Source organism: Pan paniscus, chromosome 2, assembly GCF_029289425.2.
Source record: "Pan paniscus chromosome 2, NHGRI_mPanPan1-v2.0_pri, whole genome shotgun sequence".
NCBI lineage: Eukaryota > Metazoa > Chordata > Mammalia > Primates > Hominidae > Pan > Pan paniscus.
The window spans coordinates 180,655,792-180,674,312 of NC_085926.1; the positions used below are offsets into that span (position 1 = coordinate 180,655,792).

At 39.8% G+C, this 18,521-nt stretch overlaps 1 protein-coding gene across 5 annotated transcripts in view; it reads left to right on the plus strand.

Annotated features, from left to right (window-relative positions):
• The first annotated feature begins 3,941 nt into the window (after positions 1 to 3,941).
• The window catches only part of ATP11B (ATPase phospholipid transporting 11B (putative)), a 129,190-nt gene continuing 114,610 nt past the window's right edge, over positions 3,942 to 18,521 (plus strand). For 4 of the 5 annotated variants that reach the window (XM_034957771.2, XM_034957772.2, XM_063602614.1 and 1 more), the window contains exon 1: positions 3,942 to 4,234. In XM_034957771.2, coding sequence (XP_034813662.1) covers positions 4,208 to 4,234 — 27 coding nt within the window. In that variant the 5' untranslated portion in view covers positions 3,942 to 4,207. The remainder of the gene's footprint in view (positions 4,235 to 18,521) is intronic. The other variant, XM_034957769.2, reaches the window with a different exon arrangement.

Below are 18,521 nucleotides of genomic sequence, written 5' to 3' on the forward strand. Positions count from 1 at the left end.
GAAACTCACCCCACACTATGCCTCCCCTTACTTACCCAATCTCACCTCTTATTACACCAAGTTAGTTGTACCTCAAACATCTTGAGCTTTCTTGACTCTGTATTTGCTCCTGCATTTCTTCCTGTTGGAAAGTCTTTCCCTCCTACCTTCAGCCTCCCACTTCAAGTTCAGCTTAAATTCAGCTCCTTTCTTCTGAAGCCTTCCCCAACTGCTATTGCTCACATCAATTTTCTGAAATGAGTGTCTACTGTCAGTATAGTTCTTTAGGACTTAATCCCATACTGACTTGGATTGTTATTTAACTGATTCTCCTCTGCAACTTCTTTTTCTAACTAGATTTTAAACTACCCAGAGAAAAGAGGCTCACCTTAAAAGTTGCCTTTGTGTCTCCTCCTAGTTTTAGGCAGTTGTTATGCATACATTTGATGTTCAACACATGTAAGAAATAAGTGTGGATTGAATGAATTACCACTGGCTCCAAGCATTTTTTTTTCCCTTTCCTTTATAGCTGGTGCCTGCCTTCTTAAGTCCTTAAGTTCTGTATTTAGCCATCTCAATGTTTTTCAAACCTTTCTAACCATAACCAATAGGAGGAAATTGCTTTTATATTGTGACCTGATGTACATGTGTATGAAAAATTCACAAAACAATATGTGTAAGTACTTACTCTGTGTCATGTATTCTGCTGTTTTCTATTCTATTTTTTAAAATACAGATCATGACACACTAAACTGATTTCACCACCAAGTGGTTATAATTACAGTATTGTTGGGGCTCAGAAATCAATATCCCAAATATAGTGTTTTGACATGCTGAACTGAAGAAGCCGCAAAATCTCTCTGGCCTCCCCTCTTTGCTCCACCATCTCTCCCAAAGCACACGATGAAGTTGAAGTTCCTTTATCTGCCCAAGATCTAGACCCATCAAAAGGAATAATTGTTTTTCCTTCCCTTCCTGTAAGACCAAGAATGTAACCACACCTAATAGACCCTTTGACAAAATAACATACAAGTTAATTAATCTCTGTTCCCTGATCCATTCATCTTCCCTAGTAACTTCCTCAACAGAATTCCTCTTCTCCCCACTCCCATAACCTGTTCTGCCAGGATGGTATATTAGCTTGTCAACCACTTAGGGGGTTGGCAATCACTCTATGATTCTCCCCATGTGCACACTGTGTGCACATTAAATTTATATGCCTTTTCTCTAATCTGCCTTTTGCAAGTTGATTTTTCTTCAAATCTTCAGAGGGCCAAGGGGAGAGCTTTCCCTTGACCCCTGCAGTATAAAAACGCTCTCCTATCTTATGCTCCTTGTATGAACATGAGGTGTATAGTACTGCTCTTAAAAAAATGCTTAAAATGGCCGGGCACGGTGGCTAACGCCTGTAATCCCAGCACTGTGGGAGGCCGTGGCAGGTGGATCACGAGGCCAAGAGATCAAGACCATTCTGGACAACATGCTGAAACCCCGTCTCTACTAAAAATACAAAAATTAGCTGGGCATGGTGGCGCACCTGCAGTCCCAGCTACTCGGCTACTCGGGAGGCTGAGGCAGAAGAATCGCTTGAACCCAGGAGACGAAGGGTGCAGTGAGCCGAGATCAGGCCACTCCACTCCAGCCTGCCGACAGAGCGAGACTCCGTCTCCAAAAAAAAAAAAAAAAAAAAAAAAAAAAAAAAAAAAAAAAAAAAAACAGGCTTAAAACACTACCTGGGCTGCTCATTCTGTTCCTGACAGTTTGAGCTTCAATTTGATCTTTACATAGTTACCCTGAGATTACTTCTTACCATATTCCACCAGAGCACTAGGAATCAAGCCCTTCCTTCTCCCAACTTCTTCCTTTTGAAATTTGGGGCACAATTAAATAATGATACACAAAGTGTTCTCCAGATCGCTATTTCTTATGTTATCTTGAAAAATTTTAGCGGCATATAAATAAAAATTTCCAGGCCTAATTTGTAATCAAACCATTTGCAGATGAATAAAAGTAGGCATGGCCATATTTTTATTTCTGGACGTAGCTTAAGAACATGAGCACTATTGCCTGACAATCCAGAATCTGAATCCTAGCTTTGCCAAATTAGTGTGAGCCTCCATTTCTGCATCTATACAAAATGGGAATAATACCTACTTCAAGGGATTGATTGGAGTTAAATTACAGCATACAAGTAAAGAACTTGATACAGGACCTGGGTGCTCCATGAATGGACACAGTTTGGAGTTAAATTACAGCATACAAGTAAAGAACTTGATACAGGACCTGGGTGCTCCATGAATGGACACAGTTTGGAGTTAAATTACAGCATACAAGTAAAGAACTTGATACAGGACCTGGGTGCTCCATGAATGGCAGTAAGGTTTTGTCACTAAATATATCTCAAAACTTCCTTTTAGGGTCATAAAGTAAGGTTTAGCCACAAGAATAAAAGTAAGATGACTTTTCAAATATCTAGCTATTTTTTGAAGTTGGATGATTTATAATATAAAATTCCATGTTGGTTTTACAGATCATAAATATCCCCAAAGAAAGATTCTATTTGTGGTGCTGGATAAGCATTATATAGTAAGAAATGTCTACTGAAACTAGAAGATTGAGGATACATATTCAACGACCTGCCTAGTCATGCTAATCTCATTTAGATTTGTTCTTGCTTAATTTTTTTTTTTTTTTTTTTGAGACGGAGTCTCCCTCTGCCGCCCAGGCTGGAGTGCAGTGGCGCCATCTCGGCTCACTGCAAGCTCTGCCTCCCGGGTTCACGTCATTCTCCTGCCTCAGCCTCCCGAGTAGCTGGGACTACAGGCGACCGCCACCACGCTCGGCTAATTTTTTGTATTTTTTAGTAGAGATGGGGTTTCACCATGTTAGCCAGGACGGTCTCGATCTCCTGACCTCGTGATCCACCCGCCTCGGCCTCCCAAAGTGCTGGGATTACATGGGATTACAGGCGTGAGCCACCGCGCCCGGCCGCTTAATTTTTTTTTTTTTAACCACAAACGTCTGTCGGTGAAGTGTGCTTTAATTCAGCAAAAATACAGCATTCAATACATATACATAACACAATATGTATACGGGGCTGCTTTTAAACAACGCCAAACCTTTAAGTCAAAGCCTTGTTCCAGTTGCTTGTATATTCCTTCTGAGCTTGTCATCCACACACTTTTTTAACCTAGGTCAAGTTACTGCTACGGGTGTTTTTGATTGCAGACGTTTGGCAGTTAACAGTAAAGAACTACCTTTTTATACAAATTATCTTCCCCTGAACCTGTCCAATTTAGCACACGGCAAGACAGAATATCTCATCCATTCTCCTAGAAACACGGGTCCAGGCTGTACCAGGCTCAGGGGACTTGCAACGCTTTCCAGTCACTTAATGGGTGTGATCAAGATTTCCCTAGCCCCGTCTCAGCCATTTGCTAAAGAAGAGGCCTGACTTGTGTTGAGACGAAAGCTCTGACAACTTGATGGAACCCAAACTGGGACCTCTGGGGGGATTAACTTTCAGTCACACACGTTCAGGACTGTGCGTACGCATGTCGGGAGACGCGTGAACCAAAGAAGCCACAGAGCCCGAAAAAGACCTGCAACAGGAGGTAGAGACCGAGGAATCTGCCCCAAGCTGCAGACTCCGGAGATGGCCAGACCCACAGACACGACTTAATCCCACTCTCAGAACGGGGAGGAGGGTGGCAGTGGACAGAAACAGCGTTCGAGAACCCGGCACCTTTCCACGCTCGCTTCTTCCCGGACCCACAACACAGAAACCCCCCAACTCGGAACGGCGGCGGGGCGCGCCAGACCCCCCCCCCCCGGTCCGCGCACCCCCTTTCGTCACGTCCGGGGGCGGGCCGGGGCGCCGGGGGCGGTCCCGGGTGGAGCCGGGGGGCCGGGCGGGGCGGGGCGGGGCGGGGCGGGGGTGGGGTTGCGGGGGTGCTTTGGGTGACAACGGTCAATAATGAAGGTGGCTGCGGCGCGGCGGCAGGCTCAGCTGCGCCGGGCGGGGGCGGCGCCGGGGCCGCGCCTGTAGGACTCGGGGCCGACGCCGCGGGATGGGGACGCGGCGCGGGGAGTGAGGCAGTGGCGGCGGCGGCGGTAAGCGGAACTTCGGCCCGAGGGGCTCGCCCGCTCCCGCCTCTGTCTTGTCGGCCTCCACCTGCAGCCCCGCGGCCCCCGCGCCCCGCGGGACCCGGACGGCGACGACGGGGGAATGTGGCGCTGGATCCGGCAGCAGCTGGTAGGTGCCCCCGCCCCTCCACCTCCATTCGTCCGCCCCCGCGCGGCCTCTCGGCCCGGGGTGGCGGGGAAAGGCCGGCGGCGCGGAGCCGGGAGGCCAGGGCGTGGGCGCCCGGCTAGGCCGCAGCGGAGACGGGCGCGGGGCCCAGAGCCGGAGAAGCCCCGTGCGGCTCCCGGGCTCGTCTGGCCTCCAAGCCCGGGCCGCCGAGGCTGGCGCCGAGCGGCCGGAGGCGGCCGCTTCTAGCCGGCGCTTCTCCGTTACTTCCTCCCCCTTGCCGCTCCGGGGCTGCTGTGGCCAGAGGCGGGAGTCCCGAGCGGGGTGGCGGTGTCCCCAGAGGAAACAGGGCGAGGGAGCTGAGCGAGAGTAGGTCTTGGGGAGATGAGAGAGGCGTGCTCTTCCTGCCTCGAACAATTTGGGACGTGTTTGGGTGAAGGGGGAGCGAAGAACCTGTCTTCTGCCCCCACTCGTCACGGACTTCTGGAAGCGTGTCACGATTCAGAGCTGTGTTGATTCCCGAGGAGGAGGCTGTCGTAGGTAGTCTAGCCCCCTCAGCGAGAGACGTTTCTCCCCAGGACCTGGAAAGGGGAAAGACTGTGCCAGCTCCCGGTCTAGCTTCGGAAACGATACGTATTGTACGATAGTTACGAACGATACGTACTGTCGTTTCCTTCCTACCTCGTCCTCACCCCACCCCGAGTGAAACTTTTCGAGTGTGAACCTTACTTTTTTCCCGTTCTCCTCAAGGCAGTTTGAACGAGACAGGTTTGGAAGGAAGAGTTAACTCTCCAGTATTATTGGAACATCTGGACACCACCAACAAAAAATCTTAGAAAAGGGTCATTTAAGGCCTATAAAAAGTGCCACCTTTCCCAGAATTAATTCAGACAGAAAAATCTTATCTGCCTCCTGGCAGCTACAGCGCAGAAAGTACAGCACTAAGGCAGCTGTGACAATTAGGACAGAAATTGCCCCTGGCTGAAGAAGCCTAACCTTATCTGTGTGATGAGGCCGGTTACTATTTAATTTCTAAATCGCATTAACTTAATGCTTCTACAAGTTGGCGTTTTCATTTACTAATTCTAAAGGCAGTGGTAAAATTTAGTGAAACAGGAACTATTTTTGTGGGATGAAAGCACTGATAACTCTTTTTCCCTTCTGCTCTAGAAAAGCATTTTAACGTTAAGACCAAGAAGTGTGGTGTTTCAGAGCCAGCCTTCTGTTACTTCGTTTTGCAGCGGGCATCATTCTCAAAAAAAAAAAAAAAATTTTTTTTTATAAATAAGAACTGCCTACCACTCCCTCCTACAAATGTTGGGTCTCTATTTTTAGCATTGTAAATTCAGATATCCCAGATATATGCTTTATTAGGAAACCAAGCTAATGATGTCATTATAATACCATCTTGTTGTAATACTTTGGCTTTGTTGCAGTAAGCTGTAGCACAGTAATTTTACTCAGAAAGTTAATTATTACAGATTTGATCTTATGCTTTTGATTTGCCAAATCTTCGTGTATAGAGGGCTGATTTACCTGATGGTGTTTTTGTGTGGTAGGAAGATCATTTTAAAGTGGTTCTCTTGAAGCTTTTTTTAAAATATATTGAGACATCCTTTCTCACTGTTAGGTATTTTTTAGCCAGAATAAAATCCAATCCTGGTTGTATAACCACGCTCATCTTCAAGACAGAAAATCTGGTAATGTTTTTTAAAATGGCTTCAAATGAACCCAGCTAAAAGGAAGGGCCGGAAGTTGTGTGTGGTTATTTTACAAGGCAGCCGTCTTAACAGGGATGGTTAACGAGTTGAACAAGTTGCTGTGCATAAAAAATGCTATCTCTGACATTTAGTTGCTCACCTCACTGGTTTTAAGTTATCAGATCCTCTAAGTATGTAATCATACTTGGGCCAATGTAGGACTTTGTGTCTCTGGTTAAGTTTGTATGATCACATAAATTAAACATCAAGGACCCTGGATACAGAGTAATGAAAGTATATTTTGCTATCCCAGTCATAGACAGCTATTCTAATTACTGCACCAGAAATTATTCAACTCAGGTAAAAGCTAGTTTAGATTATACTTCCAGTGGCTTAATGGATTGAATCACCACGACTTTCAGCAATGGGTTTATTTTAAAATGCAGATAACTAGGACAAATTTGGGGAAATTGACAAGCAAATCCTAAGGACAGGTTGGAGTTATAAGCATATTTAATTCGTTATATGAATCCCGATTTTCAACTAATGTCTCACAAAAAAGTCCTTTTATTACAGAAACAATGCCTATGCTCTAGTAATTTCTTTTTAATTAAAAAAAAGTGTGACTCCTTATGATGACAAAATATTTTCACTACTTGAGAAGATGGAAAAATCAGAAAGTTGACAGAAGCTTGATCTTTTCTATTGGGAAAGTAGGCTGAAAATAAAAAGATTGGAATATCCTTTTTTGTTTTTTGCTTTTTGGCACACAATGTTAAAGTTATTTGACACTAAGAATATTCTCTTATGGTGTCTTTGTGGTACAGTTAGTATTATTCAAAGTGTACTCATTTTCAGTACCATATTTTATGTATTAACTCATTAGAGATGACAATACCTTGATTATAATTATGGAAATGCCATTAGCTACTCACTGTATTCTAATATTTAGACCTGTACGGTAGCCATTAGCCACAAGTGGCCATTAAAATTAAAATTGGAGCCACATGTGGGTATTAAAATTAAAATTTGAATTCATGTGTCTATTTGCTGCCATTGGCTGCCATATTGGACAGTTCATATTTTCATTATCACAGAAAATTCTATTGGACAGCACCAATTTAGACTTTTAAATGAAAGTCTGTGTCGGTACATATTTGAATGTAATACTACATTTTTAAAGCACTTGCTGTGTGCTGGTATTAACAGATGCTGAATACCGGGGATACAAATGTTGGTCAGGGTCACACATACTCTACATAAGTAGACATTGGATACATGTTGCTGAACAAATAATTAATAGATGAGGAAAGAAAGAATGAATCTGTAGTGTTGTTTCTGTGTTTAGAGACAAAAATGACCAAATTTAAGATTGACTAGCCCAGAAAAAAGTTAGAAAATGAGTAATTACACAAAAACAGTATTACTAGGATAACTGTTTCTTAAATTGTTCCATAAATGTAATCCCTTTAGATTGTATTGGCGATGGTGGTAGGAGGCTGCTAAGATTGTCTTCTGATTAACTGAGAAAAATGAGAAGGTCTTAATCTGAACTCCCTCAACTTTCTGTTCTTCCTCACACTCACCGAACTTGCTTATATTTTATACTGGTACTTAATTCTTCCCTTCACAGTCACAAGGAAGATGCAACCCTCTTTTCCAAGATAACAATTCCACTTAAGCTTTTGATCCTTTTCTTTCATTCTGCTGTCCATACTCCATCAGTTATCATTAGTATGTTTCTTTTCTTTCTCTTTACTTTTTCTCTCAACTTGTGAACATGTTCAAGCCTCTCTGCTACTTTTTCCTGTACCTGTAACTGGCAAATTCTTTTTAATTTTCTGAAAAACAGATCTATAAAACTGTGCTGGCTGATGTATTTGGAATGTGGCTAGTTTGAGTAGAGTTATTCTTACGTATAAAATACACATTGGATTTCAAAAACAGTATTAAAAAATGTAAAACCTGGCCGGGCAAGGTGGCTCATTCCTGTAATCCCAGTACTTTGGGAGGCCGAGACAGGCAGATCACCTGAGGTCAGGAGTTCGAGACCAGCCTGGCCAACATGGTGAAACCTCATCTCTACTAAAAATCCGGAAATTTGCCTGGCGTGGTGGTGGGCACCTGTAATCCCAGCTACTCAGGAGGCTGAAGCAGCAGAATCACTTGAACCTGGGAGGCAAAGGTTGCAGTAAGCCAAGATCATGCCACTGGACTCCAGCCTGGGTGACAGAGGGAGAGTCTGTCTCAAAAAAAAAAAAAAGAAAAAAGAAAAAAGAACTCCCATTTTTTTGTTAGTTACATGTTGAGATATTATAATATTTTACATATATAGGTAAAGTAAAATAAATTTTTGGAATTTTGTTTCTTTTTACTTTTTTTTTTTAAAGTGGTTAGAAATTTTAAAGTTACCTACGTGACTTGCATCTGTTGCTCATGTTCTATTTCTATTAGTGCTGCTGTATAACATTAAAAGTGAATTCCTGTATCCTGGTAAGAATAGTGAGATCCTGTCTCTAGGAAAGAAAAAAAAATTAGCTGGGCATTGTGGTACTGACTTGTAGTCTCAGCTGCTTGGAAGGTTAGTGTGGGAAGGTCACTTGACCCAAGTAGTTTGAGGTTGCAGTGAGCCATGATCATGCCACCACACTCTAGCCTGGGTGACAGAGTGAGACCGCCTGAAAAGAATAGTGAGCTCCTGTTTTTACAGAACACATTGTGGAAGTCTAGATATCTCACTTACTAGACTAGACTGTAAATATCTTAGGATAAGAACCATATCTTACTTGTGTTTATATTCCTTACACTCAAGACAGCAGTTGGCCCATTGTAGGTATTCACCTGCCAAATGTTGGTTGAATAAATGAATGAGTATCAGATCTAATTCAGCATCAGTTTGAAAATACCTGCATTCTCTGCCTCTTTTCCAAGGAATGAATGAAGGAATAGAAAAAGGAAGCACTGGCCTAGGGTGGTATTTTTTTTGTGGATAAGTTTTAACCTCAAGAATTAATGTTTAAGAACCTAGATCTGTGAGTATGTGCTGCTTTATCTCTATTTTCAGACATATGTCCTTAGATACGCTGTTTTGCATTTGGTTAGGAAGAGGATAGAGCATTAGAGGAAACTCAGGTATTCCCAGCAACACTGAAGTAGGGACCTTGCTCCAGATCCTCTAAAGAGCCTTATGATTACCATTATTGTCATTAAATGTTTTCTAGACCTGTGCTATTCAACATGGTATCCACATATGGCTGTCGAAATGTAGGCACTTGAAGTGTGTCTACTCTGAATTGAGATGTGTGTGAATGAAATATGCAGTGGATCTTGAAGACTTAGTTTGGAAAAAGGATGTAAAATATCTCATTCATTTTCTAATTGATTTCATGTTGAAATTATATTGGGTTATATAAATATACATGTATTTGGTTAAATATTAAATGCTACTTGTTTATTTTTACCTTTTTTTAAATGTGGAAACTAAGAAAATTAACATATGTGGCTTAGGCCATATTTCTGTTCTACAGCATTGTTTTAGATTATGGTAACAATATATAATGCCTGGCATAGGCAGATTCAAGAAAGTTTTTGATTCTAAGGACTTTATGATTTTACCCAGGCTTTTTTTCTGTGAGTTTTCTATTTTCAGAGTGTTGGTCTGCATTATATCTAAGAGACTAGAAGCTGCCTGATAGACTAACTGCATCTGGTCCCTTGGAAATAATTTATCAAGTCAACATCGACTGCTGTGGGGTTCTAGATTTAGCCATGCTGTTTATTCTTCATTTTGTTTCTGCAGTTGTCTGAGTGCTGATCTTTTTTTTTTTTTTTTTTTTTTTTTGGATACAGAGTTTCGCTCTTTCGCCCAGGCGGAGTGCAGTGGCGCGATCTCAGCTCACTGCAAGTTCGCCTCCTGGGTTCCCACCATTCTCCTGCCTCAGCCTCCGGAGTAGCTGGGACTACAGGCGCCCGCCACCACGCCCAGCTAATTTTTTGTATTTTTAGTAGAGATGGGGTTTCTCCGTGTTACCAGGATGGTCTCGATCTCCTGACCTCATGATCCGCCCGCCTCGGCCTCCGGAAGTGCTGGGATTACAGGCGTCAGCCACCACGCCCGGCCCGAGTGCTGATCATTCTAAGCAAGATAATATTCATAATTAGCTTAGTTTTTACTAGAAATATGCATTTTTATTGTTTAATTTTAATTTTTTTATTCTCAAAAGGAAGTAAACGTGTATTTTTTTAAAAATATCAAAATGAAACTCAAGATTTGAGTTTATAAACATAGTTGAAAGATTTTATTCTCAGGTATTCTTTATTTTGCTTTTTTTCCTGGAGTTTCTCTGTTATAAAATTTAGTATAAGAAAAACATTCTAGGCCAGGTGTGGTGGCTCAAACCTGTAACCTCAGCACTTTGGGAGACACACAGGAGGATTGCTTTGGGCCAGGAGTTTAAGGCCAGATTGGGCAACATAGTGAGACCCTGTGTCTACAAAAATTAAAAATTAGCTGGGCATGGCGGTGCCTGCCTTTAGTCCCAGCTACTTGGGAGACTGAGGCAGGAGTATTGCTTGAACACAGGAGTTGAAGGCGGCAGTGAGCTATGATTGTGCCAGTGCATTCCAGCCTGGATGACAAGAGTAAGACCCTGTCTCTAAAAAATAAAAATTAAAAAAAAGAAAGAAACAAAAACATTATTGATTGGATATTTATATGGGAAATAGTATGAGACTTATTTTTAAGCCAATACTTCAAGTTAGAAATTATATATATAATTTTTTTTTTGAGATAAGGCCTCACTTTGTCTCCCAGGCTGTACTGCAGTGATGTGATCACAGCTCACTGCAACCCCAAACTCCTGGGCTCAAATGATCCTCCTGCCTCAGCCTCCTGAGTAGCTAAGACTTCAGGCATTTGCCACCACACCCAGCTAATTAAAAAAAAAAATTGTAGAGATGGGGATCTCACTATGTTTCCCAGGCTGGTCTCAAACTCCTGGACTCAAGCGATCCTCCTGTCTCAGCCTCCCAAAGTGCTGAGATTACAGGTGTGAGCCACTGTGCCCAGACGATGTTTGTATTTAATTTTTTGGCATATGTGGTTATAATGCATTCAGTAAACATTCACCTGTATTGTGAATGACATGCATTGAATTTCTGTTACTTCTCAGCACTTGGGAATGGCTCTGAGGGAACTGTTTGACTCTTGGGTGTGCTTAGGAGAAAACTAGAACACAAATTTTTTTGCTGACTGGCTCACTTAAAATTGTACAATTTTTAATTTTCTTATTTTCTTATCCTATACATGGTATTGGCAAATTCTTTTGATTTTTTTTTTTTTTTTTAAGACAGTCTCGCTTTGTCACCCAGGCTAGAGTGCAGTGGCGCGATCTCGGCTCACTGCAACCTCCGCCCCCCACCCCCCCCAGCCCCACCCAGATTCAGGTGATTCTCCTGCCTCAGCCTCCTGAGTAGCTGGGATTACAGGCACGTCCCACCATGCCCAACGGATTTTTTTGCATTGTTAGTAGAGACAGGGTTTCGCCATGTTGGCCAGGCCAGTCTCGAACCCCGGGCCTCAGATGATCAATCCACTTCAGCCTCCCAGAGTGCTGGGATTACAGGTGTGACCCATCCCACCAGGCCTTCCTTTGAAATTTTTAGCATGTAGTTTATCCTCCTTAACATTAAGTTATGGCTTATGCAGATAATCATACTTGTTTCTCTTTAAAACTATTAGATTGTCCAAAATTTAGATGAAATACCAAATTAAGGATATTAATTAGTTAAGCTGTGTCTGTCTCCACATTTTAATTGGAAGTGAAGTTCCCCCTCAGGAAAGGAGGAAGAATAGGATGATATGCATAGGTATCAATCATTCATTCATTCGCCTACATTTTGGAAAAGTTAGGAACAGAAACAGATGTTGTATATATGTAGCTTATTCTTACTGTGTGAAGCCGGTAAAGCTGGTACAGGTTATTTTTATTCTTTCTTTAAGCATTATATTATAGAAAATTTCAATCACCTACAAAAGTAGAGATAATGGTATAATGAGCCCCTTTATGGTATAAAGTTGGGCAAATAGTATAATTTATCCTTTACCCAACTTTTACAGTTATCGGCACATGACCAATCTTGTTTTATCTATTCCCCCCACCCACTGTCCTCACTCCCTTTAGTGATTTTGAAGCAAATCCCAGACATTATATAATTTTACCCATAAATATTGCTGTATTTATCTCCAAAATCGCTTCTTCCTTTCCTTCCATTCTCAAATTCTTATTTTTACAAGTGTAGAAATTTTATTTTATGTCAGTTACATCAGTGATTATTAATATAAGTTAATGTAAAACTCTCCCCTTAACTCTTGATTTAATTCAGTTATATTAATAATAAAAGGTACATGCATAATATGTATTGCTAATAAATTTACTAAGAATCTGTCAAATTCTAAGCAGGAGATGTAGTTCTTTAAAAGTCAACTGCTCTTTTTCTATGGATACCTCTGTGGGGAGAAGAAATCAAAGAAAGACACATGAATCAAAAAATGCTTTGCTTCAAAACATCATGTTGTGCACCATAAATATACAGAATTTTTGTCAATTTTTTAAAAAATGCATTTTAAAAAGTGTTTTACTTATAACATGAATACATTTAAGTGTTTGGGGAGCAAATCATATCTCCCTTTTTGTTGTTGCTAAAAATGATATATCCAGAACCATTTCTCTCGTCTTTCTCTGCCACCACCCTCGACTAAACTACTGCTACCTCTTACCTAGATTATTGCAAAAGCTTCCTAGTTCATCTCATTGTTTCTCCCCTTCTGTCCTTGCAGTCTGTTTTCAATATACCCACCAGAGTGATCTTATTAAACAGGTTAGATCATGTAATTCCTCTGCCTAAGATTTTCCAAGTGCTTGCTCTTTTGTTCAGAGTAAAAGCCAAAGTCTCTGCTTGATCTGTATGCCAACCCCTACACTTCTTCCAATCCATTTCTCATCCTCCATCACTATTCTCTCACTCTTTATTCACACTAGCCTTATTGCAATTCAGAAGTCCCAGGCATACTTCAGTTTTAGGAGCTTTGTCCTGACTGTTACTACCTCTACCTGGAATGTTCTTCCTGCAGACATCTGCTGGCTCCTTCGCTCCTTTCAAGTCTTTATTCAAATATTGCGTTATTCATGAGTGAAGCTTTTTCCAGCCACTCAGTATAATGTTCTGACCCTCCCCGTTACTTCCCTGTTGCCTTTCCTTGCTTGATTTCTCAGCATTTAATGCTATTTAACCTACTCCAAAACTTGCTAGTCTCATTTATCTCAGGAAGGAAGGGATTTTGTCTGCTTTAGTTTTGTTCTCCATTTAACAAAAGCCATTTCTCAACTCTGCATCCCCTTTTAGGTGACACCATTTCTTTCTCATGTATTGATGAATTGACTCATTTTCTGTAAGTGAATTAGTTTTCTGTGATAGCATGTTTGTTGCTAGGCTTTGGAACTACCAAAATGAAGTAATCCCTGCCCCAGCCAATCTTATGGGGGGTTCTTTTTTTCTAATGTATATTCGGATTGTTGCCAATTTTTTCCTGTTACAAAAAGTGTTACAATGACTATTATTGTTTATTTATTTATTTATTTTGAAGTTAAATACCCAGAAGTGGAATTGCTGGGTCATGGGTCACGTACATTATGACTGTTACTAAATATTGCCAAAGTATTTTCTAAAACAGAGTTCTCCTTTCCCTACATCTTGCTCAACACTTTGTACTGTCAGACTTGAAAAAACGTACCAGTCTGATGGGTGTGAAACAGTGTCTCATTTTGTTCTAATTTGCATTTTCTTGATTGCTGGTGAGATGCAGGTATCCTCAATTTCATTCATATGAATAGATTGCCCGTTTTCCATTGGGTAGTTTGGCCTTTCCTAATTCTTGCTATAGCCTGGATGCCAATTCTTTGTTGTATATGTTGTAAATATCTTCTAGTCTGTTCCTTGTATTTAATTTAGTTTACGGTATCTTTTTTTATACAGAAAGTTTAAATTTATTTGTAGGTAAATTTATTAGACATATGATTTCTGCTTTTTATTACATATTTGACAATTCCTTTGTTATACTAGGATCATAAAGCTGTTTTTCCAGCGTTTTCTTCAAATTGTTTTAAAATTAGTTTTTTAACATTTAGATCTTTAAAGATACCTGGAATCAATTTTTGTATATGGAATAAGGAAGGGAATTTGTTTTCTCCCATATAGAAAGTTATGTCAATGCTGTTTATTGAATGAGGCATCCTTCCTCCACGAGTCTGTGTTGTTTGCCTTCTCTGTCATAAGTGACACATTTAGGACACGTACCAGCATTCTCTTTCACATACTCTGTCATATACCAGCATTCTCTTTCATATACCTTGGTCTCATTCTAGATTCTGTATTCCATTTCATTCATTTCTTGGTGCACAAATAATGCTCTGTCTTAATTATAGTATTTTAATGATAAGTCTTGGTATTTGGCAGGCAGAACCCCCACCTTCTTTTTTTTTCTTTTTACAATTATACTGAACTTTATTCTTCCATATGCCACTTACAGTGTTTGTCTAGCTCCATGGAAAATAGTTCTAGATATTGATTAGCTTTGCATTGAAGTTTCTTCATATTTTTTCCCTTTGATGATTATAAGCTATGGATTGTATTTTCATTTTTATTTATTTTTCTAGTTATGCCTATAGTCATTGAGCATCTCTATACATAATCTACAAATAACATAGGAATTTAGATTTCTTTTTTTTTTTCTTTTTTTTTCTTTTGAGACAGAGTCTCCCTCTGACCCCCAGGCTGAAGTGCAGTGGCGTGATCTTGGCTCACTGCAAGCTCTGCCTCCAGGGTTCATACCATTCTCCTACCTCAGCCTCCCGAGTAGCTGGGACTACAGGCACCCACCACGACGCCCGGCTAATTTTTTGTGTTTTTAGTAGAGACAGGGTTTCACCATGGTCTCGATCTCCTGGCCTCGTGATCCGCTCACCTTGGCCTCCCAAAGTGCTGGGATTACAGGTGTGAGCGACTGCACCCGGCAGGAATTTAGATTTCTTAACTCCAGTGTTCTTTCTCATCTTCTGCGTTACAGTTGCATAGTAGTCTGTTTTTTCTCTTTTACCAGCTTTATTGAGATACAACTCACATAACATACAATTTACCCTTATAAAGTATATGATTCAGTTTTTTTCTAGTGTATTCACAGGTTAGTGTAACCATCACCACACTCTAATTTTAGGATATTTTTTCTTCCCAAAAGAAACTCGATACTCATTAACTGTCATGCCCCATTTTCCCAAACCTCAAGCCCCCAGCCTAAATCAACCACTTTCTGTTTCTAGATTTGCCTACTCTGAACATTTTATATAAATGTCATCGTACCATATATGTGGTATTTTGTAACAGTGTTCTTTCACCTAGCATAATGTTTTCAAGGTTCTTCTATGTTGTAGCATGTATCACTACTTCATTTCTTTTTATTGCCAAATAATACTCAATTTTATGGATATACCACATTTTTTAATTCATCCATCAATTGATGGACATTTGGGTTGTTTCTGCCTTCTGGGTATTAGAAATAACACGGCTTTGACCATTCATCTGTAAGTTGTTATGTAGATGTGTATTTTCATTTGGGCTTGTACCTAAAGAGTAGACTTTTATTGGGTCATATAGTAACTCTGTTTTTAACTTTGTGAGGAATTGCCAAAGTGTTTTCCAAACTATCTGGACCATTTTACATTCCCACTAGCAATGTATGAGGGTTCCAATGTCTTCATATCCTTGCCAACACTTACTTTTGTCTGTCTTTTTGATTATAGTCATCCTAGTGGGTATGAATAGTATCTTACTGCGATTTTGGTTTGTGCTTCCCTAATGACTAATGATATCCAATATTTTTTTATGTACCTGTTGGCCATTTGTGTATCATTTTTGGAGAAATGCCTATTCAGATATTTTTGCTTTTTTTTTTTTTCTTTTGAGACGGAGTTTCACTCTTGTTGCCCAGGCTGGAATGCAATGGCACGATCTCGGCTCATGGCAACCTCCGCCTCCCAGATTGAAGTGATTCTCCTGCCTCAGCCTCCCAAGTAGCTGGTATTATAGGCGCGTGCTACCAGGCCCAGCTAATTTCTCTTTTTTTTTTTTTTTAGTAATGATGGGGTTTCTCCATGTTGGTCAGACTGGTCTCGAACTCCTAACCTCAGGTGATCTGTCTGCCTTGGCCTCCCAAAGTGCTGGGATTACAGGCGTGAGCCACCGCACTGGGCCGCTTGTTTTTAATTGGGTTATTTCTTGTGTTTTAAAAAAAATCTTGAGTTGTAAGACTTCTTTATATATTCTAGATATAAGACCTTTATGAGATGTGATTTGCAAATATTTTCTCCCATAATGTGGGTTGTAGTCCTACTTCTTTTTAAACTCAATGTTTTTTAGCATTAATTTTTAATTAATGTGGTAATTTTGATTTAGCACAAGGATTTAGTGATATCTTTTACTCATTATTGTTTCTTGCATACCACCTCTTCTGGATTTAATTTTATTCTTGCTGAATAACTTCTTTAGTTGTTTTTAAGCAAGAGTTCATGAGTGGTAATGTTTTTATTTCATAGTCACTATTGAATGGGAATTTAGCTAGATACAGAATTCTAGATTAATGGTTACTTTAGCTCTACGTATTGGAGATACTACTTATTCCATTACTTTCTGACATTTATTATTGCTGTTATGAAATATGCTTTTAATCTAATTGTCATTACTTTGTTGGTAATATCTTTCACATTATTTTTAAGATTATCTCTTTGTCCTTGATATTTTGTAATTTTACTGTGATGTATCCATCATGTTTTTTCATATTGTTTTTCCTGCTCTGCATTTGCGTGTGCTTTCAATCTGAAGACTATACAATTCAGAAAAATTTTTAGCCATTTTTTCTTTAAAATATTATTTCTCAGCCTTTAGTTTTCTCATTCTAGAACTCTTGCTTGACATATGTTGAAGCCTCTTAATTTGTTCTCTATGGCTCTTTTCTTATTCTCATCTCATTTTCTATCTGTGCTGTTTTCAGCAGAAATTTTTTATTTCTAGCTTCTAGTCCACCAATTCTCTTGTTTTCACTGTAGTTTATCCTGTCTTCTGAATTTTTACTTAAATGACAATTTCTCATTTTCAGCATTTATTATTGGACCTTGTTCATTTCTGTCTGCTCTTTCTGCATATGTGCCTGATTTGTTTCATAATTTTTCATTAAAAATATTATTCCATTATTCCTTTGGAGATCTTAAACATACTTATTTTAAAGGTACCCAGCTTTTTCCAGGCTTCTTTCAAAGGTGGGAGCAAGCCTGGACCCAAGCACAATACTACTAATTGAACCTGACTCTAGAACCATGGTGCAGAGCGGGTACTGCTGATTCTTATCGGGCTATTCTTATCCTATAGGAGTTGAACTTCAAACTGCTTATTTCCACACTGAGAGTCCCAGAGGCTCAGCTCCTGATTACAGAAATGATTATCTTATGTTAAGCTTGGATCAGTATTAATTTAAAAAAAAAAAAGACTATCTGTCTTTGCTTTTGTGAAGTAAAGGGAACAGTTCAAAATGTAGACCTTCCCAAAGCCAATAGCCAATTAGTGTCACAGCCAGGACTTGAACCTAGAGAGTTTTTCCAGGGAGTTTAGTAGTGTGGAATAGAATTAGCCGTAGTAGGGAGAATGAAATAACAGTAGCTTCCACCGTTATCTCTTAAATCTGCCTGAAAGTGAGATAAGACTACAGAATGCATTAGGGGAAGGAAAGTCTAGCAGTGGTATTCTGGAGATGGTGGTGACAAGTTTGTAGAGGAAAAAGAAAAAAAAATGATCAAGAGATTCTAGTCCAGCCATGGCCATTCTCAAGGTGAAATATATTTTATTAGTTAGGCCTGGCTTATATCTTAATGTGTATCTCCTCTTACACATGTTATATAGTGTAAATGGCAATGTGTACATTGATTTTAAACAGCGTGGCAAATTATTTTTTAGAGTTTTCGAAAGTTTTAAATTCCTTGGGAGCTCAAAAATTATTTTGACATTTGAGAAATTTGTGACCTTGAAATAGAAATTAGAATTGCAGCAAAGAGATAAGGTGGTGCCCATTTTTAATAATAGCTTTTATCATATCCATAAGGAAATTATGTCATACTTTTAAATCTATTAAGGTTATATTTTATAATATTCTGTAGGAAAATAAGTGAGTCATCTATGATTTAATGCTATTTTAGTCAAAATTGTACTTATTCTACATATTTTACTTTTTGTGCTTATTAAAAAGGCTTTTTTTAAAAATGAAGTTTTATTCAGGGGAGGGGCGTGGTTTTCTCATTTTGGTATTTCCATAGTTCTAAGCATATTACCTTGCTTATGATACTCATAAATTGAATTATAAGATCAAATACTAAGTGGCTTGATATTTCAGAATGATCAAACATTTTAACTTAACTGAGTAGCAAACACGTTTTTCTTTATAAGTGATACACATAGGTATTGTAAGATTTTGCTTTGAAGAGTCTTTTGCAATG